We start from the raw sequence: 26,372 nt of genomic DNA, 5'->3' as shown, positions 1-26,372 counted from the left end.
TTGTGCTTTTCTTTTTCAACTTGAGCTGCCTCCAACCAGACAGGGCTTCATGAAATTGTTCAAGCTTCAAAATTCTGTTACAATCCCCATCCTGTCCTTTGAGAACATACTTGATACTGGTTAAAGCTACTTCAGACTCATAGATGATGTTATGGTTTCACATGAATCGAGCACCCAAAAATCCTACCGATACTTCTCATGGCATTTTGCTTTTACAAGAAATCGTGGGGGTTCAATGCTGATTAACCATGTCAACCAAACAATGTAAAGTACATAAAAGTCTACACTGATAATGGCTCAGGGGATATTATCACAAAGGAAGGTGAGGATCCGAGTTCTGAATGAGTTAGTCAATTCCACAAGCTCCGACTCCTTGGTCCGCATTTTCTTTGATCCATCATACTTGAGGAAGCCTCTGTTTTTCCTAGATATATTATCCACAACATCAATGGTCAAATTTGCCATGGATCTGCTGCTAGTTAGCACTCCCAAGACAGAAGTGGAATAAACAGGATTTGATGCTAATCGGTTCAAAAGAATTAGTGCTTCCCTCACCAGTAAAAATCTGCATGTAAACATAATGGGGAAAAAGAATGAAAAGAATTAGCTCTGACAAAGAAACAACTGAAAACTAGGTAATTTTATGGAGATCAAGCTCATAATAAACGATGAGAAAGAAATAAGATAATCTAGAAGAGCTCTTCTTCTTCTTCATAGCTTGTATTAAATATGCAGGAAATAGCCTGTCTATCTTTTACCTTTCCCTAGAGGCTTCTTGTGTTTCCACCATCTCTACGGCTTGAGCACCAATCTCGGAGGTCAAGACTCGCACAATCAACTCCAGAAAGTTCATTCTACCTTTTGATGAACTTAAATTCAGCAGAATCTCAAAGCCACATTTTCCAGAGGATGCAATAAATGCCAAAACAGTAATCGCATGCCGTCGTAATTTGATCTCCTGTGAGGGTGAACTTTTATTAGTTGCAAAAAACTCAAAATATCACTTCAACAGGGTTGGGATGGGGATTGCACAAGAAACAACATTTAACCTGTGGGCCACTTCCTTTGCAAGCTAGGCACTCTGTTAAGCCCTCCAAAATCCGAACAGTTGTTCCTTGTAACACGGCAGAACTTTTACCACCAACAGACCCTTCTACAAGGTGAACATCTTTATGCTCATCACAGAACATCATCAATAGCCTTGGGCCTTCATATCAATACAGAGACACAAATTTTAGAGTTCATTGCTTGAACAAAATCAATGGCACAGCATTTTAAACAATTAAGACTACTACAGAAATGTGAAGAAGAGTATGCAGAGGTGACACACCAAGTCTTTAAAGGAAGAACGCCTTTAAACAAAAAATTGCAGAAATTTAAATGTTAATCATGCTAGTTATACACACAAAAAGTAGCAATTGTATAAATACTTTAAAACAAGATTACTGCAAGAATAGATGGCAAAAAGTACAGCAGAGAAATGGGCTTACAATTCAACAACAAGAACAGAAGACGCAATGCTTGCATCTGCACCAAGAAGCCAACTTCCTTCCTCAGTAGCCAAGTCAGGCTCTCAAATATTGGCACTGATCCGAACCTGTATTTTGACGGAGTGCATGAGCACCATAAGTAAGAGCAAAGAAGTTCAAAAAAAGAGAAGAGGTTGAAGAAAACTCACCTTTCTCTTTCTGAATTGGGGTTTGTTCTCATCAGTATCAAATTCATAATAATTATTGCTTCTACCCTTATGTTCACTTCATTATTTCGAGTTGTGATTCGATGCATCATCTCAAAAACTGAAAGCAAATAGACCGGTGAAAATAGTCCTTCACAGCTAGAACCCTCATGCACTATGTTTTCCATGTCAAAGGCTCGTGATGAAAATAAATTTTGAGATAACTCCTGGTCTTGGTTCACAACAGATTGGACCCCAGTAATCACTTTCTCTATATCACGAAATCGCTTAATTTCGTTCAACAGAGAATTATTGATTTTATCTTCAGAGGAGATTGGTTTGTAAGGATGTGTGATCACAACATTATCCCTGGCCAAATTACACTGAAAAAAATCATACTTGACTTCATAAGCAAGTAAAAAGCACAGCCAACAATGAAGAAGAAGAAGAAGCTTATTAATCAACAAATCATCATCACTGGTCATCTGCATGCTCATGAGACTAAAGGCCAGCTTAGTCAGATGAAGATTGCCTTGTATGATCATATGGCTGTGGAGATTAACTAGTCTCAAAAACCCCAAGAGATTGCCATCAAGTTTGGCGCAACACTGCTTGGTTAAATATCAGAAGGTTTGGGTATCCTTATCTGAGCATTGACTAGGGGTAGAAGAATGTGTTTCCTTCGATATCCAACTAAACCGTCAATGAGACTGTGAAAGCAGGCTCAAGATGTAGTGCAGACCAGGGCTTTTAAACCAGGTTGCTGGCACCAGCATCCTTTATAAAACCAACCCTCATCCCTATCCTAACCCCCCTTCCAAAAAAAAAAAAAAAAGATGAAAAAAGTTTGCAGTTTCTACCTTTTGCTCAATTGTGTGCCAATGTTCAGTGTATGCTGCAATAGCAAATGCAGAATATGAAGAGATCTCTGGACAACATCTGACTGCACAAACAGAGCTTTTAATAAGACGAGAAGCTGGAAAATACACATTTCAAAGACTATACCGTTAAATTATTAAATCATATACATGTGGTGATTAAAATATGGTTTTGCAGCGTAGTGGTAAAGCTGGTAATGGCTTGTGATAGGTCTCCACCATGTTTCATCATTGTAAAAGGTGCCAATCACAGAGCTTTTGTCCCTCTTATCCCCTTATTTATTTATTCTTGTGCTGAGTTAGGTGCAGCAATTGAGGGTTCAAATTAAAGAGTTAGACACAAATAAAGGGCTTTTTTTTTGTGTGGGTGTGTGTGTGGATGGTGTTAAAAAATATTTAGGTAAGTCAATGTTCCACAAGAGGTTAAGCAAGGAATGTTTTGAAAGGATGGAACACTCACACTTTTACCATAGCTGGAAGATTAATATTTATTAAATCAGTGATTCAACTACTCTCAAGTCAAGTAATGTCTGCCTGCCCGATCTCTTATTGCATTTTGAGCCAGATTGAGAGATGTCAAGCAAATTTGTGGTCTAATATAAATTTGTAAGTAAAAAGTTCAGTTAGCCAGGTGGGAGAGGTGTGCAGGCAGGGGGGAGGAAGCAGTGTTTGAGTGTTAGACCCTTCAGATGGATGCAGTTAGCTTTACATCGCAATTCAATCTGGAGCTTCCAAACAGATAGGAACAGCGATTGGATGAGAGTGATGAAAACTAGGTACTTCACGAGAGGTAATCCTTAAGTTAGTCATATTGAACAAGAAAAAATGTCAGAGGCTATAAAAAACTTTAGAAATATCATCTCTGCCTTGAAACTTGCTAGATGAGACTCCTTTCATAAACAGGGGAAGAAGGGTGAATAGGATAGACACCACTACTGTGGTAGCTAATTTGGTCCTCAAAAACCCAAGAAGGTGAAACAAGGAACTGGTCAGAACCTATTGGGATGGTCAGATAGCTGAAGAGATTTTAGTAATGGAACTACCAAGATCAGAACAAGATAAAATTGTTTGGAGATGCTCTCCCTCAGGTAATTTCCCTGGCCACAGTGCTGTTAAAGTGATTAAAAATGATGAGACTTTGAACAACTGGTGTATGAGGGAGCCTCATGATGTGCTGTGGAACAATATCTGGATGTGGCCAGTCTTGCCAATAATCAGGATGTTTTATCGCCATATGGACAATATAGAATTCTTACAGAGCTAGGGTTGAAAAAATGGGGATTCTTGCATGATCATTTATGTGTGTTTTGTTCATCTCAAGGTGAAATATTGGATCATGTTTTTCCAAAAGTACTGTTTTTGCGATACTTCATCTGGCTGGGGTGTTTTCATTGTGCATACATGATAGCACAACTTTTAGAGAGACGATCTGTAAGTCACAATGTCTGGTTGCATCTTAGAAATATTTAAAGAAGTTCTGGAAAGCAGCATGTGGTTTCTCGGTATGAGTAGTAGGGAGGCATAGAAACTCTAGGGTATTCTGACTTCTTTCTCATCAGTAAGTTCTGCCGTCTCATCCATCTTTGCACTTGCTGGAGAGTTCATGTCCTGATAATTTCAAATGTTTGGCCTCCAGAGAAGTGGAGAAGCAAATGCTGGATAGCTGGACTTTTGTGGCAGATGTAAGGATAAATAGGAGAAGATAAAAGGCTAAGTCAGAGAAACCAAACTGGGGATGATGCATTGCATTAGCTAATGGAGCTGCATGCAGGGATGATAGGCCAGGGGGGTTATTAACAACTCCAAGCTATTTGTTAATACTATCAATGGAAAATGTCAGCCTCCATGGACAGTTTGCAGGAGGATCAACGACATGTTAGCTTGCTGTCCACATTTCAGAGCCTGTCTGCAAGTGATATATACTGTGAAGCAAATGACTGATATCATGTCCAACTTTGCATTATTTAGCAGCCTATAGATGGAGAGTTTAAAGGCTTTATTTGGCTTAGTCCAATGTCTGGTTGCGTTGTTGATCTGGAAAGAGAGATGAACTCTTTTAGAGCCTGTCTTAGGAATATTCTTTCTTATTTTGGTCATTTCTTTAGTTCAGGTGTGTCTGGTTCTGTTGGTTGTGCACTCTTCTTTCTTGTTTCTGGGATGAAATATCAGGTTTAAAAAAAACAATGAGGTGATTAAAATGCTTGAAGTTGTATCAATTAAATAATAAAATCATCTTTCCGATTCTAAACTCTTGTGGAAACTACTCCTTAGCCACCAACTGACATAAGCTAAGCCACGAATGTGCAGGACCAAAAAAAAGAAACACAAATGGAACATAGTTTTTTCAGTTCTGAACCAAAGAAATTTTTTTTGAGAAGGATAAAGCAAGAAGTTTTGATGTGTATTTTAGCAATACTTAGTAACCAAAAAAGGCTAGTTCTTAGTTGATGTTATATGCAATTCAGAAGGCACAGGAATACGTAAGTTATCTGAAAAGTGACAATCAGGTAAATCAGGTAAATCAGCTGTGTCACAAGCAAGATAAACTAGGGTGTGTTAGTTTACTTGATATTCATCAAACATGTTTATCCTTTCATTGTCTGCCAAACATTTTATCACAGTGATCGTTGCTTTTGTTAGACTTTTTTTTTTAAGAGAGTGTGTATAACCATATCAGATTAATTAAAGAGAATAAATGTATATTATGATAATTCTTGCTTTTGTTAGACTTAGTTGACCATCCCAATAAACCATATCAGATTAATTAAAGAGAATAAATGTATATTATGATAATTCTTAATTCAGTCAAGCAAATCGAAAATACTGATATTTTAGCACTCACTTTTTCAGTAAAACAGAGGTTAAGAAGTGCTTCAAGCAAATTATCCAGTGGCGTCATCCCATTACTTAACTGCAGATATATAAGACATATCATTTACAAGGGAGACAATGACAGTACACCACATTGATCACATGGAAAACCTCATAAAGCTATGAAAATATTGATACAGATATTCTAGGTTAACCTCCTAAATTCCATAAACATATAATAAGGTTTACATAAAAGCCACGAATGTTCACTTGCTGGTTATACTTCCATAGTTCGATTACCAAAAGGTAGCTCTTGAATCCTCTTCCCTCTTTTTCAGCTAAGTTTTGCTTCCCATTAAAAACAACAAAAGAATATATAGAAAATAAAATGTCGTACACATGCAGGATCAACAAAAGAGTACATAGTAGGAAGAACTAAAACCAAAGCCATAAAAAGACTAACACAAGAGTACAGACATGCAGGGTATAGAGATGCTCAAGCCAGTCCAACTGGTTCAGTTTGCTAAAAGCTTGCTAGTAGGTAGTTGAGTGCCAGTAAGCTACCTACATGTCACTGGGCGACCTTGGTCTCATGCAACTCAAATCTGACAGCATAAAATATACCCTAAAGGTTGAAATAATAGGCTAAACGTGAAGAAACTGAATAAAGAGAAATAAAAGAACTGAAGATGATTACCACAAACGAGAAAGACTAGTTGAGACAAAGTATTTAATTATGTTATTTAAACCTCTGTTAGAAGGGTGAAGAGTCGAGTCAGTTTTGCAGCTTCAGCTGATTCCACAGAGAGTATTTCTTCATGCAATGTCACATTAAACCTTTGATCTCTCAGAGAATCCATATTTGTTCTGGAGGAGCTACTCTTGCACCTTAAAAGTTCATAAAACTCTGATGCACAAGCTACAAATATCTTGGAGAGCAGATATTTTCTAGGTCTTTTGCCACTTGGAGCTTTCCAGATTTCATGCAATTTCTTTAAAATACTGTTGGGCAAAGATGACTCGTCCTTTGCAGGGATGTAACCATGATTCTTCAAGAAGTCTGTTTGGATTCCTCTGGCTTTCGTAGACTTAGACAGTGCAGTTGTCACAGGTGAGACCAGTACCTGTTCCGAGAAACTTTCAAAGTTAAAATGCAACACCTTGTGAAATGAAAATATGCAAACACTCGTGGTTGTAAAACTACCTGAATGGGATGGCCATTGCAGCTTGTCACTGCTACTAAGAATAATAAACAAGTGAGAAAAAATCATAAGAAAGAGAATGTAGAAAGCTGAGATATCTTTAAGAATCAAAACTTCACCAGTGAAAATAAATTTACCAGAATCAGTAATGACTCTGTGCTTTAGTTCAGATGCTACAGGAGTTGCATTATCTTGAAAATCTTTTCTGATATTGCCATCTTCATACAAGTTCTTGGCATTATAATATTTTGGAACACCTTCTCTGACACTGGGGATACTAGAAGCATCTTTCGCTTGAGAAAAATCAAAAGAAAGATAGAGATTGATATGTTAGAAAGCTGAGTTGTCTTTAATAATCAAATCTTCACCAGTGAAAATAAATTTACCAGTATCAGCAATGACTCTGAGCTTTAGTTCAGATGCTGCAGGAGCCTCATTATCTTGAAGATCTTTTCTGATATTGCCATCTTCATACAAGTTCTTGGCATTATAATATTTTGGAATGCCTTCTCTGACACTGGTGATACTTGAAGCACCTTCCACTTGAGAACTATAATCACCAGTGCCAATCCGACCAAGAGCAGTGCTTGTACCAGGGGGCTGCAAGCTGGCATGATCTTGAATAGTAGCTTCATAATCCCTGTATGGCAAAAGGTTCTTTCTCAAGAGCGGCTCATATTATAAAAGAAAATAGCATGCTGGCTTAGCACCATGTACCGAAAAACAGTTCTACTCACGTATGAGCTATCCTCAAACAATCTATCTCAACATTTTTTGCCTCTATTTGTGAAAAAGCATTCTTAAGTTGTTCATCTTTCCTGTCTCTCTCCTTTTTAAGCACCAAACACTCATGTTGCTGCAACAATACAGGCATTTTATCAGTTTAAGTCCTACAACTCTGGTGTTTTTACAGAAAACGTTTTTCTTTGGGTGAAAAAGGAAAAAAAAACATAATTTTAGTGGGAAAAGCTGTCTATTATACTATCAGAAATGAGGCAATATAGCTAGTCATTAGTGTGAGAGAACCTTCCTGCATCTGTGCATGAAGGTAGAAAAAGGCACAAAAGCATCAATGCTTCACGCTTATGGACAGACTTTGCATGCCAATGTCCATCATGGACACACGGTTGTTCATTGAACTTATAGTGGAAAAAGCCCGATTGCTTTTATATTTTCCAGAGTATACTCACATACTAGTAATAGCAAGGTTTCTTAATAAGAGAAAGAGTTGGGGAGATTTTAAATGTTAAGAAACTTCTCATCTCAATCTTGTTATTTTCATTTAATTTATTTCAGCACAATTCAGAGGCTCTCCATGAAAGTGATAAAAATCTAAGATTTAAACCCTGCAGAAAACCTGAAAAAAAAAAAAAAAAAAACTCATAATCTCCTCAATCTAACAGTAACTATAAAAAGAATAAGAATAACAACAGCAGAGGGGAAAAAATAAAAATGACGTTAAAAATTTTTATTAGACATAACAGTGATAGAAGTAAAAAAATTCAAGATTTTCATAAAACTGAACTCATTAACTGGTTAATGATCTACAAACATTTAAAGTATCAATTACAATTGTGACCCATGCTGTTAGTACTACTGTACTTTTTACTCCAGAGTTCCTATATCTGTGAAGACATAATTAATGGAATCATGTTTTGAATTGATGCATCAAGTCATTGTCATCTACTCAGTTCCAAATCCATAATAAAAGTACTGAGGTAAAGATTACAATAATAATTGGTGAGGCAAAATCCAATGTTTGGACAAGATTCAACTACATAACCAATTCGGAGCTACAAAAAGGAGATTTAAAAATTGTATTCGACTTCACCTTGATAATTATTACTACACTGCTTTGCTTCATATGATGTCAATGTATTAGTTTGGTAAAATTTGTGTTTCTATGAAATTCCTTCTCCCTGATTCAGTTTATACTATTCATATGAGATCTAGACCACTGCTGCTAAGATAATGGGAATGAGTATCAACTTAAATTTTATAAAAAAATTAGCCCAGTAAAATAACCGAGACACTCAGTACAGTGTGCCCAACCCAAAAAAAAAGCTATTAAATCGCATGGATAATCTATGAAGTTATACAGAAACATACCAGGTGATTCAGTTGCTTGGAAACGCGACTCAACTTTTTCTGCAATCAAAGATAACCTTCAGATAATGAAAGACAATGTTGATACGCCAAAACATTAAGATTCTTTACACATGAAAACTATGCTGCCTCCCTTCTTGATATATGTTCCTTCTTTGTTTTCTTTTCTTTTTTTAATCAAAATCAATATACGCCTTCTATGACAGTTTATTCAACCAGCGTAATTTCGATTACTATAAACTGTAGTGGAAGATGTCCAAACGCATGTTCTGACCACTCCATTGAAACATAAAGATATTTTAATTGGATAGGAACACCTATAGTGAAAAACTGGAGTAATCATCCGAGAACAAGTATCACACCTTCAATCTTTCGATCTCATTATCCTTCCCGGACCATCCAACCAGCGGCAGAGAAGCATTCCAAGTCATGACAGCTTCCCATTCCCTTTCAGGCAAAGAAGACGAGTTGGGTCTTTGAGAAAGCTCTCGTGGCGGCGAGAAGCTGACGTTCCAGTCGACAGTCTGGCGAGTGGACGGGGGAACAGAAGCCAACGCCTGAGTGGCATTTCTGGTGGCGATGACTACTTCTTCCAGGCGAATCGCCTGGTCCAAAAACTTCTCGTCCCATTCATCGAACCCTTCGAATGCGTCGGAACTCGTGAGAAATGGGTTTCTCGGCCTGACGACAGGAAGAGGAGAGCTTGGAATATGTATTATATACTTCCACAGAAAAATGTAGCGTGGCCGTCTGCCCTTCGTTATCTATCAAAATGGCAGTATCCAAAAAAGGCCAAAACGAGGAAAAGGGCACTCGTGTCATTTTGAATATGATAATTATTCATTATCATTTCTTAAATACAAAACAATTATAGGACTTAATCACTCTTTCAATGATACATAAATTAAAAAATTAAAAATAAGACAAGACAAGGTAACAAAGTAATACAAATCCATTTAATCACCAATCCGGCAGGTTAATCAATTAAGTCAAATACCTTGATCACCATTTTAACTTTGATGGCTCTTTGCTCGGGAATCAGGGCTTGAGGGGTCTTTTACTACTCTTTTAGTGTTATATTTATCTTATTTGCTAGCCGCTTCAAACTACTATTTTACTACTAAGCTTCATGGATTGAGACATGGTTTGTTGATTTTTTATTAACCCGAACTCGGGGAAGAAGGAAACTTCTTGGTGTCATTGGCCATGTTTATTTCAAATTCAAGATTTTTGTAAATTAGTTTGTTCCTGGTCTCATATTCCTAGATCATCGAATTGTTACACCCCCCCCCCTAAATAACTTTAGAGATGAACATTTTCATCAATTTCATACTTGAAAGGAGAGGGAGTTCCATGCCTTTCCCTTTGTATTCAAGTGAGGAATGGTCCCAATGGTCCCATGTCTTGATGTTTAAATCTTGGTTTTTTTACTCAATGAGTTTGACTTGCCTTAGAATAATCACAGGCTTTATTATTATTTCATTTAAAAATGAAAAAAAGGAACATGACAAAATATTAAATTTAATAATACAAAAAATATAGTTATTAGCTATAATAAATTATTTTATTATGATAAAAACTCGATTTGATTAGGTTTTACTGCCACTTCTAAAGGAATAGTGTAATAATCATGTAATAAAAAATTTATAATTTTATAATTTATATAATAATGTAATATAATTTATAAAATAAAAAAAACCGTTGGTAGTTAAAATTTTAATATTTAATAAATTATAAAATATGCACAGTGTGCTCTAATATGTAAACTAGTTATGTGTATGCTTATTTGTGATTATTTAAATAATCAAACCTATTAAGGTAATGTGACACCAAACTTGCTTAATCGTGTATCGGGTTGATGCTTGGTGTCACACGAAGCAACATAAATTTGGAGCTATCGCTAGTATTGGGTGGTAGGGGTGGCATCGAGCCGACCTGAACCCGAACCTGTCTATGTTTGAGCCGAGTTTGATTTAAATATTTCAAACTCAAGCTCGAGTTAAACCTAACCTCAAACCTAAAATTGTTATCAAACTCAAGCCCGATAATTTTAACCAAGTTTGAACCGATCTCGAATTTCAATATTCATTTAAACCTTAAAAAAAAATACATGTCTTGAGTTCGAGCTCCGATATACATTTAAAACTTTTCAAGAATTACATGTAAAATATTGTATATAAAATTATGCATACAATTTACATAAAACTGTGCATACCTTTTATATAAAATTGTGCATGACCTCTACTTAAAATTGGAAGAAATGGAAGGGAAGGGGGTCTAGCGATTGGCGAGCAACTGTCAACGATGACAGAGGCGGCCACAACAACGGATGGGAGGGGTTTGGCGGTGATGAGGGGAGGAAGAATTTTTCCTTCCCCTTGCTCTCACTCTCGTTCCCGCTCCCGACTCTCGAGCCCGTTAACGAATCGGCTCGCGAGCTTTTGAATCGAATTATGGTTTGGTCGAGCTCAGCTTGTAAACTCAAACGAGCCTTATCTGGATCTCGAACTCCAAATAAATCGAATTGAACCGAGCAGGAACGAAGCCGAGCTCAGAGTCACTCACTTGGCTAGATGCCACCCAGCTAGTAGTTTATTTTCTTAAATTTTTAAGAATTATTTGCGTGTTCCTCCTATTGGCCCTGGCAAACAAAAATTTACGTATGATGTGGCAGCGGGCGTGGCAGAACAAATCACTTTCTCCAGCTGGCATGTCTATGTAATGCTGCACCGCATTTTCCGCCATATAATTTTCAAACAGAAAACAGCCGAAAAATCGAATCTCGAAACTAATTCAAAACTCGAAAAGAAGTTGCATATGAAGTGACGAAAAGCCCTTTTTAACAGTTTGGCGCGACGTGCTGGATACGCCAACAGAACAGCCAAAAGTACACACAGTTTAAGTGGCATTCATGTAAATTACGAGCGTTTTATGTCTTAAACCGATAACTTGTTTTGATTCTTCGATGAGCGCGTCGTATATATGCGGAGAAAAGCTCTCTCCAGCGTCCAGCATTTGCAGTCTCGCACTTTCCGTCGGTGCGTCGAAACTGTTGCGTCCTCCCGGCTTTTGTTTCGGTTGCTTTGCCTCAATCGGGTAAAGAGATGCATCGTCACAACGATCCTAATCCGTTCGAAGAAGACGAAGTGAATCCTTTTGCGGTAACCGTCCTTGAATATCTCTGCTGCATTTTAGAGCTGTTCCCCTTTGATTTCACTCGTCTTGCTTTCTGCGTCAGATTTAAACGGAATTGCCGTTTTCTTTTATATGTTGCACAATTTTGAAATTTCTGGTCGGGTTTTGGGAGTGCCACTAGAGATCCACTAGAGATCTATGGTTTGTGATTGAGTTAGGAAAAGTAGAGAACCCTAGGTATTTGGTCTGTGTCAGCTCAACAATTGTCGGAGCTTGTTGACCTGTTCAAGTCACTAATCTCAGTTGAAAGAATTTGAATTCATTTTGCTATCAGTTTGGATATATACTAGTATTTGCTTTCAAGAGATGAAATTATTAAAGTCCTCTATGTTTTTTCTTTTTTATTTCTAATTCATTTATAGTATCCTATTCTCTTCATGGATATTTTCAACCTCTTTCCGTGGTTGTTTTTTCGTAAGTACTAATTTACTTTCAGAAGGGAGGAATATGTCCGACGATACCGAAGAGGTACTTCTTCCGTAAAATTTGATTGTTCGTTCACGATTTTAAGTTTGAAGCTAACGAAATGATCTCAGCAATGGTGATTGAAACTCTTCATAGGAAAGGAAACATGTTCACGGAAACATTGGCTGAGAGAAATTGGATGTAGCTTCAAGCAGCAGTTCATGTAATTGTGATTTTGTTGCTACATAATAAACTTGAAAACATGTGTTAGTTCTCCCCCATTTCTGTGGCTTCGCCTTTGCATATTACACAATAATTGTATATTCTGCATGCTAATCTGATACCTACATATTTCAGCAGATATAAACGATGTATAAAATGGTGTTGGTTATGGTTCTTTGCCATTACAGAATTATGTGGTTTTGTATCTTTTGAAACGTATGGAGGACATGGAATGTTTTCTTGTTATCCTTTTTTCTCTAAATTTCTATGTTTAGTACCATCCATCAGACTTTAATAATTTTGTAATTGCATTTTGGTTCTTTTAGTTGAAGGTTGGTGCGTTTGGACATGTCAGATAAAAAGTTTGGAAGATCACAGATAAAAGAGGAACTTTGGCAAAATTTGAGGTCTAGATCACAGTTTGATCATTTGGATACACTGCAACTTTGAGAGAAATTGGAATGCTAAAAGGCCATCTCATGTGAATATAACTAAAACTGAAGAATCTGTAAAAATTCTCATTGAGTGCCCTAAGTTTTGAAGTAAATTAGTTATTCATATATGGTCTTGGGGTTGCTGTGTAGACCATGAAGCCCCTTACTGCTCAATAAACACAAGAAGCACTGTTGAGATCAATTTTTTTTGTTGCCAAGACTGAGATATTAATCAAATCATTCGATCAATTGATTATTCAACTTATAATCTGTTCAAGACATGTGAGATTTAGTTTGAAACCCCATAAAAACACAGTGGTGTGCAATGGATTGTGCTCTACTTTGAGCTGATTAAGTCGTGGACTAGTAATTATTTGAGTATAGGATAAGGAGTACTTCCTATGACAGCAAACATGCTTCATGAATGAAGAGTTGAAGTGTTCTCCCTTGTTTTCAACTTCTCTAAGACAGAAAAAATATGCCTAGGCAGACAAGTTTTATTTTCTTAGCTGAAAGGTTTTTCATGTGTTACAAAAACCAAAGGATGTTTTCTGAGCCACAAATGTGTTATTTTTTTATGCCAATTTTATTTTGTCACCAATATCCTCCTTTGCAGAATTCGTCTGGTCCTGCTTCAAAGTCGAGGCTTCCACCAGTGGGATCTGAACCTTTGGGTTTTGGGCAGAGGCATGATGCAACTGTTGACATACCACTGGATACTATGAATGTATGTGACATCACTTACTAAGTATTTCCCTGCTGCTGATTACTCTATAAGGCTGATATTGAATTTTTGTAGGATTCGAAGAAAAGAGGGAAGGAACTTGCAGCTTGGGAAGCTGACTTGAAAAGAAGAGAAAAGGTCAAGTGATTGCTTATGTATTTATTAAGTATTTTTTTTTTTTTTTGTCTTGCTAAATGAATGGAAACAACTTGAGTTCCTTTTCTGCAAGGAGAACTACATCTTCCCCCTTCTGGTTGTGTAGGACTGAATTCTTTAAAGCTTCTAGTTCTTGCCAGTGAACTTCATCTGAGACATTTGTTACCAAATTGTTAATTACAGGACATAAAACGAAGGGAAGAAGCTGTAACCAGAGGTAAAATCAGTGGTTCCCTAATGTCCTTATGGTAATTACTTGTTTAACACAACTAATATATACCTTGCAATTACAGCTGGTGTGCCAGCAGATGACAAGAATTGGCCTCCTTTCTTTCCAATTATTCATCATGATATAGTGAATGAAATTCCAATTCATGCTCAGAGGTTGCAGTATTTGGCATTTGCAAGTTGGTTGGGTATGTAGTTGTCCTCTTTATTTTTATTTTTATTTATTTTTTGTTGGAAGAGCAGTTGATAGTCTTCTTATGTCCTTACTCATGTTCATTTGCAAAATCTTCCCTTTTTTTCCTACCCTTCTATACTATGTTTTCACTTGCATGCAATTTTATGTAGCACATTCTGTTCTGGTAGCATATGTTGAGGTGTATGCGACCTTTTTGTTTTTTCTCATGAGAACTGTATGTCAATTTTCAACATGCTTGTTATTGTCAGTCTTTAATGTGCTTGTCACCATCAGTCTTCAATACCCTTGTTACTATCTTGGTTTACCTTTTTTCGTACAGGCTTTTTTAGTTGTATAGAAATTAGTGCGTCTGACGGCTCTCGATAGAGATTTACGATTATAACTGAAAAAAGCAGTTTTATAATCTGTATGGACACGGATTAGATGAAAATGCAGTTGTCTGCTTCCTTGCAGGGTTCACAGTTTCCTGCCTGAGTTATTACTGATCGCAGTTCTGAGATGTCTAGGATACTTGCATTTGGCAGTAAACAGACCTTAAAACCACTCCTCTGTAAATTAGAGCACTGATATGCCGTGGAAGAAAGGAACCTAGAATGTCTTTACATTGTGGTCAATTCAGCTTGAATTGTTTTCAAATGGTATAGAGCTCAAGCATAATCAGGTGGTCACTTGAAGGATGATTTGCTTCCGCTATTAACTTATTTTGTTAACTGTGAGTTTGGGATTTGTGCCCATTCCTGCCTTTCAGCTGAAAAGCGTTATGTTTATATCTGGTTGAGGTTTTGTTGGCCTAACCCAGTTCCCTCAAAGCTGAAGTTGGTTTGTTCAGTGGCCTTTGTTTTCCAAGCTGTTCATTTTCTGTCCTGAAAAATTGATAATTTTATTGGTAGATTTTGACCTGTTTGCTGTTATGGTTTCTGTGTAAAAGCATTTTTGTGCTTTAAAATTTTAAAAAATGTTGTCAAATAAAGAAAAAATTAAAACATTAATTTCTGGATCTGTACAGGTATAGTGCTTTGCCTTGTTTGGAATGTAGTTGCCATCACAGTCTGTTGGATTAGAGGTGGAGGTAGGTTTCATGTTTTATGATATTGATCCAGAATTGATGCTTTAACTGTCAATTCATTAGAAACATTCTTACTTTCAAAAGTTCCATAAATGCAGGTGTTAAAATCTTTTTCCTTGCCACTATCTATGCTTTACTTGGGTGTCCTCTTTCCTATGTGCTGTGGTATAGGCCTCTCTATCGTGCCATGAGGTAGAATTCCAGTGCCTTTGTTCATTGCTTGCAACCATGTGGTGTTTCGTTTTTTGTCTGCACGACATATGCACCTTTTGCCACCATGAAGTTACATGTCCTGTTGATATGTTCTTAGCTACTACTAGTGTATGTATATCATGAATCTTTTCGACTTGGAATTTTTTTTTTTGGTAGAACTTTTACTTGTACTAATTTAGGTTTTTATATTTCCTATACATTCATGTCATTCCTAAAGTCTGGTATTGACTTATCATAATGGTTGTGGTTTACAGGACGAACAGTGCCTTGAAGTTTGGCTGGTTTTTCCTGTTATATCTGGTGATGTTTTGGCTTATTGCTTCTGATTTTTAGCATTCTTAAGGAACCTCTTCTTATTTTTTTTATATGTTGGGCGCAGATCCACATCGGCTTTTGTATATTTGCCGCAATTGCTCCTCCAATTGTTTTTCATGGGAAGTCATTAACGTGAGTTCTTTTTGAAGTCTTATTTTTTCCTGAAAACATGCATAGACTGTTCTTCCAGCTGAAGTTTTCTACCTCTGGATCTATACATTTTCTGTCAAGTTGATTATCTAAGAAATAGTTTTTTGGGACATAATCAGTTATTAACTTCTGGAATACAGTACTTCTCAAAAAAAAACTTCTGGAATACAGTGACCATTATTTTCTGAAGGAGTGCATTTACTGTGACTGAATCTGTTGAAATACCTTCTTTATTGGTTAGAAACTGTTGGAAGTTCTATGATGTTAGTTCTTGAAAAATTTAAATTATTTACATATGCAGCTATGGAATTCTTATGGTATTTCATTTTCAGGGGTATCCTTGCTGCCATTGATGTTTTCTCAGATCATGTGTTAGTTGGGGTAAGTTTTATATGATTTTAAAGCACATCATACAGTTATCTATTTTGGCTATAAGATGCAACATTTGGCTGAGCTTCAGTGGCTCTGGGGATGCTTGGATGTTTGTTGAAGTATAGAAAGTACTGTATCATACAAAAACTGGAACTGTTATTTCTTCCCAGAGTATTCCTCTTCTCTTCTCCTTGCCTCTCCTTTCTCTCATTGTTAATAAATGACCAAATTTGAACACTGCAGCTGGAGATCTTTGGTAACCTCTATTTTCTCCGTCTTTCTTATGACAAGCAAGATACTGAATTCTCAAATTTTATATTCTTGAATTCTTTATGCCAAAGATGTATGTTCCCATAATAGAATTCCAACATGCTTGGTTTTATAATAAAATTCTGAATACACCAAGCCCTCCACGCATGTAATTGTTGTCAATTGAGCATTATTTATTATGTGAACTGTTGTTTTTGCATCTTCTGTTATCAACATAAAAGTTATGGGACTATTCAGGAAAAAAATAGAAATAAGATTATTCACACAGTAAATTAGGTTTGATTCCAACTTCTTTTTAAGGAAAGGTTTGATTTGTTATACCTCTGGAGTAATGCTGCTCTTTTCATATTCTTAATAGTTTTGGTGATATTTGTCGTTATTCAATAATAAGTGTAATCTGTTGGCAGATATTCTACTTGATTGGGTTTGGGCTCTTCTGTTTGGAGGCGTTGCTAAGCTTTTGGGTACTGCAGGTTAGTTTTTCTGTATTTATTTATTTTTGTTGTGTAATTTTCTAAGCTTTTTAAAATGATGGTTCAATTTACATGTCTTTTTCGTAAGTTCTTGAAGTTAAAAATGAAGTGGAAATGAAATGCTATCTCTAAACACAAAAACTCCTAAATTTTTGTTAAAATTGTGAAATGTTTTTTTCTTTAGAGAATGTCTGTCCTTCTTTGCATGTTATTGAATGCCATGTTAGAGTATGTAACATAAATGTGTCCAAAATCCGAGTTGGTTTGAGGAATGGTTCACACGCTTCCATGCTTTAGAGTTAACTACATTTTGGTAGCATATTTTGATGTAACATTTGTATGTAGTTCGTTTGCTTGCCTTGTGGGCCACTTTAATTTGCTCATTGTCGGAAAAAGAAAAAGCGCTGTGCCATCTGGTAACTTCTTGTATTTTCTGGACCTTGCAGAAAATATACATGTATTTCAGGGGATCGAAGAACTAATAGGTAAACATATAAACAAAGCTTGATGCTGCTGCCAGTCTTCTGATCTGAAATTTTTAATTTTTAATTGCTGATTGAGGTGCCTTGGCACTGTTTTATTTATTATTATCATTTTTTATTATTAATTTTGATTGTTCCTGATATCTGTTTTGTTTCTTTGTATCCTTTGTGCACTGTTTAGTGAGTCGATGATGCAAAACGAGAAGAGCTTTCAATAGGATTATGTGTTTGTAGTATAATTTATTGTCCATGTAGAATAAAGTTCCATTTGGCCTGATATTCAAACCATAGTTTGGGATACCTTGAATTCGAGCTGCGTAGGAGTTAACTTGGTCCAAGGCTGAACATTCCGAAGTAACAAATGATTGTTTAAACTAGTGGTTTTCTACAGTAAGACTAGGAAAGGGCATGTTATTTGCTTAATTCATCCGCTCAAATATTATTATGCGGTGCTCTAATTACAGTATAACAAGAAACTTTCTGAGTTGGATGTTCAATCAGCTAAGATGTTTTGGCTAAATCTGGACTTGACTATACACACCTATGCGGATGCAACTCAGTAGATTCTGTGAGGCTTCATTAAGTTGGTACTTGGTGAATGAAAGGAACGGGTTTTCAGTTATAGCGTATTCTTGTACGTAGGCAGTGGAGTTGAATATTGTTGTTTTCTTTTTCTTTCGTTCTTTTTTTATTGGGAGGAGAACATTGTTCCATCCTCTTTTTCTTCTTAAAGGCTGAACCATTGCTGAGCGGTGGAGTGGAGCAATCCAAGGGTGGGCATTATGAAAATGTTCCAAGAATGTTATAGGTGTTTAATAAAATGTTCAAAAAAATCAGAAAAATCTGAGGGAACAAAGGGCATATAACGGGCAATCGATCTCCTACCAAATAATTAAAAAAACATTTGCGCTTTATCTCTTTCTAGTGGCTAAAGATGATAATACCTGCTTGGTTCAGGATAAAACTTAACCAGGGGAAGCGGATCATGTCGGTGAAATCCCTTTAGCTTATCAAGAGTGAGCTTTAGACGCAGATCTCTAGATCAATTGAGTTAATTGGGCACATTACGATAAGCATATGTTTTAAAATTGGGTAATTTTCAGATACAGCCATCGTATTTCTGACATGACAAGCTAGATAATATAATTCTGAATATGAGTTTGAGATTTAATTCTATAGAATAATTAACTTAAAACCGTTAGAACATGGTAATTCCCTTTTAAATTTTTGTAGTTATTAACATATAAAACTATACCTCCTCTTCTCCTTAGCATGCAAGGGAGAAATAAGAGTGGGGTTCTATCTCATCAATTACTCCCTTCATATTTCCCAAACGGAATAAGCTCCGATAGGAGCACCTTGGTGTCCACTTTCGGCACAAACTGAGCGTTCTCGCTGCTCTAATCTTCCTGTGAGATCGATCGGTCACAATACGTGTGGGGATCGTAGAGTCTTCGGATCGGTATAAAAAGAAAGACGCAATTCAGGTTTTAGCGAACTTGTAATATCTTCGAATCATTAGAACCTTTAGCCATTATAATCGAGGCTATAATGATGATCGGACGTAGTGATTGTGATAACCTACGATTCGAACAGTGTATTTTTTTTGTCTGGTTTGGAAAACTAATATTTTCGTATTGATATTTACATTTCACATTGATTAAAAAGAAACAATTCAAGGATTCTTGAACACCAGTACGCAGAAACCAAAAATCCAGAAAGATTATACTGAAACTCAAACGCACCAAATCCATTAGGAACGTAGTGCAATTGACCTGATCTCTAAAGAGCTCTTCATGGAGGATATCTTCAATCAACCATGAGAGTGGTGCGTCTTATCCATAAGTCTTCTCTTCCTCAGTCGGATTTCTCTTTGCACATCAGATCACCTGAGCATGGACTCACTTTAGAAACATGAAGACCCTGTGAAGAAGAATCTCTGCTAGCTTCAGGTAGAGGAAGTAGTTGCATTGTTAGCAGCAATGTGAACGGTGGTGGATCGAAGAAGAAGAAGTGGGGAAGGAGGAGGAGAAATGGAGCGTATATGGGTAAAGAATATGATGGTTAGGAGGCCAGGTTCGGTGCAGACTCTAGTGCCTTTTGCGAGTATTTAAAGGCAGCGGTTATACGAAAGCAAAATAGTAGCAAAAAAGAGGAAAGGTCCTCGAGAACTTTTCATTTTCTCCGTGTCTGTGATTCCGGTAAGTTTATGATGGCTAAAAGAGAAATGCCCTCGGTTTGATTGGTTTTTGCAGTTTTCCTCCCTCGGTTTAGTTCTTTTGCCCTTCTACCTTTTTTTTTTTTTTTTACACTCGAAGCTGTAAACACTGGCTCAGAAGCCATCTTTCGTCCATTTGATTCCTTGTTCACGACCACTACAAATATTCGAATTGGAGGAACAAGGCGATCAGCAAAGCGGTGAAGAAGTTAATTTTTTTCCAGTTTTCGAGTTTTGACGATTCTTTGTCTGTGATGGAACACCGCAATAGAAGCATCTGCCGCCACCATTGCCGGCACCAATCCTTCGCCGCCTCTGGTTTGGTTTGGGATCCATGATTAAACGCTGAACCTCGGTGACGGGGAGGGAGGTGATGCCCCTCCTCAGTGCCCCAGGTCAGGGGAGGAAACTCCCCAGACTTTTTTGTGTTTTGTTTTTTAACATGTTAAAAATCTTGTTGAAGCGGGTTTAACCGGACCCGGTCTCTTTTCGGGTCTGGTCGGGTCGGGATTTAATGACATGTCACTGCACACTCGGATGCTTCTGGCATCGTTTTCATTTTTTATAAGTTTCTCTTGCGTTTGACTGGCGGAAATGTGCAGCAGAGGTAAGGAAAGAAGACGATGGTGGTGTCTTCAGGTACCAATCCCTTTGCCAAGGAGATGGCCATCAGAAAGAGAATCGGTAGCATGTATGTGTTCAATCTTCTACTTTTTTGATCCCTGCAATGCTTTCATTTACCTTTATCAGTGACCAGGTTTCTCTTAAAGGTGCAAACCTGCTTTAGTTTCTTTTTTTTTTTTGGATGATTTTATTTGAAAAACCGCGCCAATTCTATTTTATCTTTTTCACGCATAAGTCAGTTCTAAAATCATCTATTTGGAATGTTTCGTTCTCTTTTCTGGTTGCTACTAATTAGTCTGTGTGGAGGCAGCGAGAAACCCAGCATGATAAGAAAAATACCCCCTTGCTCTGAGCTGGCAAATGTGAAGATTGGAAAAGGAATTTATGAAAGAACTATTTATATGCGAATGCAAAATTTTGAAGAACGGATTTAGGAAGATATTTAAAAATTATATGCTATTGAGCTGGATTACCTCTAACTCAAATTTACGTCTGACACATGCTAAACTGTGGTCTCAAATGGGATAAAAGGGGACAGCTCCGAAGGGAGGATGGGCTAGTTATCCTTGATTCTTCAGTGGCAAGTAAAGTGGGATAAGTCCTGTCCTGGATGAAAGAAATTGAAAAATGTGGTAACCTCGCTCTTATGAGAAACCTTTCACTTATAAGAGTAGCAGTAGTCTGATTTAAGAGCCAAGGTAATATCTCAGAAGGTGACCATATCTGCTTCTATGTCATTTTGAGTTGATATTTACTTAAGAGAAGACTACTAATAGTGACAGTTAAACATCATAAGAATCCAGATTTTGAGGACCAGACAAAAGAATGGTACTGAACCCATGTTTAGAGATACATGGAGATCTAATACCAATAATGTAGTTACCACCTTGATGTTGCTTTTGACAAATTGAAGAGAAAATTAATGAAAGAAAAGTGAGAATCAGGATAGAAAGGATATAGTACGGTCTCTGTTCAAGGTAAATGGAGACTCAGAATAACTCCTTTGTCAGAGAGTTCAAATCAGAAGATTGAAGCCTTAAGAAGAAACTAGCAGTGAGAGACAAGAGCTCATCATAAAACCCAAGGGTTATGTGACTCTTGGACTAAGATCTTCTTCATTTAGCAATACTTTAAATGACTTGCCAGATCGGGGTTGGGCATTTAGTTTTTGCATAAGATATTAGGTTGGTGAATCTGATATCTGACGTCCTATAACAAGCCTATATCCATGGGCCTGTAATGTCCTTCAAGTGATACATAATGTTTGTAATGTGTGACATTATGCATATAATATATGCGATCTACCTTGTGTTGCTGACATCTATGTTTTTTAGCATGAAACAACTTAGGGGAGTGATATAGTACTACTGTACCTTAACACCCCATTTGAAAACTGAGATGTATTAGGTGATTCACGTTATGTATTGCTGATATGCGCACCATAGGGCCAGATAATATGCCAATAAATGAAAAAGAAATAACTGGACCCCTTATGGTGACCATGCTAAAATTCCCAAGTCTGACACCTGGGCTTCTGTTGGCTGTGCATTGGGACCACCTCAGCTGCTTTAGCTAGTTAACAGCTTGATCATACACCTCATGTATCTTTGCAGTTGCATCTGAATGGAACTCTAAACATATCAGATCCATATCATGAGTTTGAATCTTGGTTTATGTTTAACCTATTTCCTGCTGATGAATCAGAAGCCTCACTTTTATCTTCTATTTTCTTCTTTGATCTGCCGGCCTTGTTAGTCCGCTTTGCTTCTTTTCAATAAATCTATCACCCTTAAAAAATAGACAATAAATCAGAAGAAAAAGTGAGGACTATCCCATAATTGAACGTGAGGGGTGACTAATCAATTGATAATGTCACTTATATATTTTTTGAAACACAACAATGACCTTTATTTTTTGCGTTTCAAATACTTTATCTGGAACTATGCAAGTGAATCTCATAAATATTTTAGGAAGTTGTTGTCCAACCATACTGTGACCGCTAAGCTAGTGGTATAACCTCAGATTAGGAATAGATAGGTGGAAGGTACTTACTCTTAGAAGATATTAACTGGAGGGATTGTAATGAAGTCAAAACAACAGACAGTTCAGAACTGGGAGAAAATGAGGTAGTTGGAGAAAAAAGAGACTCTCACAAAATTCTTTAGTTACTGAGCCTGCCTGGGTACCAGATTCCGAGAAGTTTTTTTTTTATTTTTTTAATTTGAAATTTTGGCTGTAGATCTGTGCCAAAAGGTTTTCTCTTCAACCAGCTAATTGATTGCTGTTGAAAGCAAAGTTGTCAAGTGTTGCAGTTTAATTTGAATTTTATTTAAAGAACCAGCCTGATCAAGTTGTTAGGTTTGTTCCTGATTCTTGCAGCTTGCATCTTTATGTATGAAAGATGCCTGTAATTTAGGGATTGTGTTTTTTATGTTCCTTCTTTGGTGTTCTTGAGTTAATACTAGGTGAGACCATTTTAGGGGTTTCATGAACTAACCATGTTCAGCATTCTATGGGACTTCCAAAATTCTGGCAAGCTTTACTTAAGCAGCATATTGTGGCTCCTACTTTGTATTCAGCTTACATTCTTGTGTCGAGTGCAGATTCAATAAAAGAGATGAGGATTTTCCATCCTTGAAAGACTACAATGATTACTTGGAAGAAGTTGAGGATATGAGTAAGTCTAATAATTATGCTTTACTTGAAGACTGTTTGATTTTCCATTCTAGAATGTGTTTTATTTTACTGTTGTGATTTGTTATGGACATGGCAAATGAGTTCCAATAGTAGAATTTTACCAGAGTGATTACCTTGCTCCTCCTGTTTGGGAATATTAACTCTACCGAATTGCTCATATTTCTCCTAAGTGAATGAACAAAGTAATTGCTGGTAGAAGTTGGTTTTTGTTTCCACAGCAAAAGGCTGGAGCAAACTACTTTCCCTGGGAAGGACAGGCCCTCAATGAGTTATTTTTTAATTGCTTTTGTTCTTCCAGCATGCAGCTTAATAGAAGGAATAGATGTTGCTGTAATTGAAGCAAAAATTGCAAAGTACCAAGAGGAAAATGCTGAGCAAATAATTAATGCTCGAGCTCGCAAGGTGCTGAGTCACTAGACCCTTCTGTTTGAGTTTATTTATTATGTGCACTGGAAGTTTCATCTTGTGGCCTCTCTTTGATTGTCACTGTGGCTATTTAATCTGTTGCGAACATAAGTATTTTATTTCAAATTACTATCAAATTGTAGTGCTTTCTCGTTCACCTTCTAAGTTCTGATTGTATATGCTCACAGGCTGAAGAACTAGCGGCAGCTCTAAGGGCAAGCAAGGTTGGCAATCATGCACAAGCTGATGCTACTGATGCGGTAGGTTTATTTGTTAGTTTTGAATTTCATTTATTTCTTTGGCTGGTCATGATATATGCCTTTTCTTATGCTGCTACTGAATGCATTTGATATTTACAAAGCTAAGTTACAAGTCCATAACCTTTTCTTATGGATTTAGATTATGTATTTGTTGCCCCTAGTGATCAATCCTGTGCCATGTCCATGAAAATCAACCTTAAAACTGACTAGCTTGATAGTAAATTCAGGTGAAAAATCTCAATGTTGGGGTTTACTGAATTTGATATCAGTGTTCTGCTCCCACTTATATGCGCATGTCAAATTTTCTCTTTTCTCCCCACCCTCAAATAGCTTTCATTGTTTGATCAAAGGGAGTAACTTTCTTGTTTTTGCAATTACCAGTGCATGACATGTAGGTGAAGAAATTGGGAGCCCAGGATCCTCAAACAATTAGAAGCACTAAAGAACAAACTTTTCTTTTCTGAACGTTTCTAAAAAATTCTTAAATGTATTTTTTTCTTAGGAGGTATCGCAACCTGAAAAAAGAGACAAGTTTGAGAAAATTTGATAACTGATAAGGAGCAAAGGCCAAGAAAATACTACAACTGTCTTGTTCTTGTGCATTTGCACTTCCCCCACCCCCACCTCTAAAAAATATCAAAAATTTAAAGGTTTTTATCTCTAAGTTGAGTTTTGAAGTTAAGAGTATCATTTTGTTACTACATTCTTTTATTTTCAAAATTTTGGGTGGCTAAGACTCAGCAGACAAAGACACCTTTCTTTTTACTTTAAATGAACTAGTTAATTTCTTAGTAAAATTATTTTTGTATATGTTTTCTTTTTTTTAGTATTATTTGAATAGAAAATGGTTTCTGGCTTTCTAATCTGTGTACAGATTTCACTCAGTAGCACATCTAGTGCTTTTAGACTGACTGATCATAGAGATATTAGTTGAAAATTCTCTCTCATATGTAAAACATCATTTTGCTATCCCAGATAGGGCACTTTGATATAATTTTCTTTAATTGGGCATGACTGAAATCTCCTTGTTGGGATTTGGGTTGAGCTCTGTTCCATCCCAAAATAATTAGCCATTAGGAGGCTTATTACTCAACTTTATAACCCATTAATTTTTCCTCCCGTTTTTTAATGTGTCTTTTTTTTCTGCTTATTCGCCAAAGAAAATCTCACAACTCTTTATATTCAGAAATCTATCATGAATATAATTAACAGCTGCAAAGCCCTGGATTGCAGGCTTCAGGTTCTCAAGTGGGAGTTGGTGGTGCTGGACAATATGCACCTGCCACGATTGGGGGGGCATTTGCGCAACCCCGACCAACTGGCATGGTCCCACAAATGCAACCAGTTCCTGTGGGAGGTGGACCTGATGTACCTGAGGATGAAGAAACACAGAAACTGAAGGCAGAGAGAGGTGGAAGAGCAGGAGGTTGGACGGTTGAGCTTAGCCGGAGGAGAGCATTTGAAGAAGCCTTTAGTAGTATGTGGATTTGATGTTCGTCTCTGAGCCAATTTTTGCTCACTCGAGTCTTCTTTACATGGGAAGTTGGAATAATTATATAGATGCACTTGTGTCTTTAGTAACAAAGAGAAACATTTTGACAAGCCCACCCTTTGTCCATTCATCTCCACCAAGGCTGGAACTATTTTTCCTTGCTAGTTTTTTTTATCTCAAGTATTTAAAAGAAGCCATTGAATATGGTGTTGTTATTATACTTAAATTGCTAATTAATTGACAAATTCTTATCATATACATTAATAGACAATGAAAGTCACTAAAGATAGAACTTATTTGGAACTCATAAGGTTACCAACAAATCATTTAGGTGCCCCATTAGTGCTTTTGGTTGAAAATTTATATCTTATGAAAAGTTATAATATCTTTTTTAGGATACATATTTTCAAAAAATCTTTAGATGAAATCTTATTAATATCTTATTAGGAAATTATATGGAAAATTTTATAAATTTTTAAAGAAAATTAAATGGACCTGTTATTGCCTTTTCCAAGAAAATAAATAGAAATTAATAATCAATCTCGTATCTTACCATATTTATTCAATAAATTTTTAGATAAATAAAATGTCAAATACAAAATTTCCATAAAAAATGTTTTATTTTAAAAGTATTACAATATCAATTGTCAAATACTTATTAAAAAAAATTTATACGATTTTCCTACCCATCTTGGCTAGAAAATATTACCTGAAAATTTATATAATTTTTGTAGTAAAAAATATTCAAGAAAACATGAGGCACTAATGATCCTAAAAACGTATTTCTACTAGAAATACCAATCTTAGTAATATGAGTACCGCATTTTAGTGGTATCAGATTCATCACCTAATTGGGTATAAGGAATGACCCCTTCTAATAAAACTAAAATATGCGAGTTAGATAAGTTTTCTTGAGTCTAAAAATTACAAGGAGAGAGAGAGAGAGAGAGAGAGAGAGAGAGAGAGAGAGAGAGAGAGAGAGAGAGAGAGAGAAGCTCATTGAAAATACTAAGGGGTGAGTCTGACCCACCTCTTCTTAACCATGTGAGTTGTGTAACCATGCTTATAACGAAAGAGTGAGGGGCAGTTGAACTCCGTTGCAT

General features: G+C 36.6%; 3 protein-coding genes and 1 long non-coding RNA gene across 6 annotated transcripts; 2 read left to right on the top strand and 2 right to left on the bottom strand.

The window, feature by feature from the left end:
- Positions 1 to 35: 35 nt before the first annotated feature.
- On the bottom strand, positions 36 to 9,681 carry LOC137934215 (protein SENSITIVE TO UV 2-like). The gene is made up of 13 exons (XM_068778489.1): positions 9,670 to 9,681; positions 9,035 to 9,436; positions 8,676 to 8,714; positions 7,304 to 7,422; positions 7,042 to 7,206; positions 6,114 to 6,312; positions 5,396 to 5,464; positions 2,536 to 2,651; positions 1,679 to 2,044; positions 1,491 to 1,597; positions 1,050 to 1,207; positions 759 to 958; positions 36 to 565 (listed from the first exon to the last, which is right to left on the bottom strand). Exons 1-13 carry the CDS (start codon positions 9,679 to 9,681, stop codon positions 298 to 300), a joined length of 2,220 nt encoding a protein of 739 aa, XP_068634590.1. The 3' UTR covers positions 36 to 297.
- LOC137934600 (uncharacterized) lies at positions 6,314 to 6,834 on the bottom strand. Its single transcript, XR_011109193.1, has 3 exons — positions 6,704 to 6,834; positions 6,569 to 6,603; positions 6,314 to 6,488 (listed from the first exon to the last, which is right to left on the bottom strand). It is a non-coding gene; the product is annotated as an uncharacterized lncRNA (long non-coding RNA).
- Positions 9,682 to 11,698: 2,017 nt separating the features above from the next.
- Positions 11,699 to 18,057, top strand: LOC137967224 (secretory carrier-associated membrane protein 4-like). Its single transcript, XM_068813738.1, has 13 exons — positions 11,699 to 11,833; positions 13,545 to 13,655; positions 13,728 to 13,790; positions 13,992 to 14,025; positions 14,102 to 14,224; positions 15,239 to 15,301; positions 15,397 to 15,490; positions 15,766 to 15,811; positions 15,891 to 15,958; positions 16,309 to 16,357; positions 17,026 to 17,091; positions 17,538 to 17,576; positions 17,755 to 18,057. The coding sequence occupies exons 1-12, from the start codon at positions 11,777 to 11,779 to the stop codon at positions 17,571 to 17,573; spliced, it is 810 nt and encodes a 269-aa protein (XP_068669839.1). The 5' UTR covers positions 11,699 to 11,776; the 3' UTR covers positions 17,574 to 17,576; positions 17,755 to 18,057.
- A 1,422-nt stretch (positions 18,058 to 19,479) lies between these two features.
- LOC137967225 (uncharacterized) lies at positions 19,480 to 25,477 on the top strand. 3 transcript variants are annotated; one of them, XM_068813740.1, is made up of 6 exons: positions 19,480 to 19,774; positions 20,397 to 20,482; positions 23,019 to 23,092; positions 23,411 to 23,514; positions 23,706 to 23,777; positions 25,011 to 25,477. In XM_068813740.1, the coding sequence occupies exons 2-6, from the start codon at positions 20,415 to 20,417 to the stop codon at positions 25,266 to 25,268; spliced, it is 576 nt and encodes a 191-aa protein (XP_068669841.1). In that variant the 5' UTR covers positions 19,480 to 19,774; positions 20,397 to 20,414; the 3' UTR covers positions 25,269 to 25,477. The 3 variants fall into 3 exon arrangements, with proteins under 3 accessions (XP_068669841.1, XP_068669840.1, XP_068669842.1); XM_068813739.1 differs by having other exon boundaries at positions 20,394 to 20,482; XM_068813741.1 differs by lacking the exon at positions 19,480 to 19,774 and adding an exon at positions 19,812 to 19,999.
- Positions 25,478 to 26,372: the final 895 nt, after the last annotated feature.

Source organism: Aristolochia californica, unplaced genomic scaffold, assembly GCF_029961685.1.
Source record: "Aristolochia californica isolate CCGP_79_NKW_82.1479 unplaced genomic scaffold, dmAriCali1.0.hap1 SCAF_6, whole genome shotgun sequence".
In the NCBI taxonomy this organism is placed as follows: domain Eukaryota; kingdom Viridiplantae; phylum Streptophyta; class Magnoliopsida; order Piperales; family Aristolochiaceae; genus Aristolochia; species Aristolochia californica.
The sequence above is the reverse complement of the archived record's forward strand: the minus strand, read 5'-3'. Positions and strand labels throughout refer to the sequence as shown.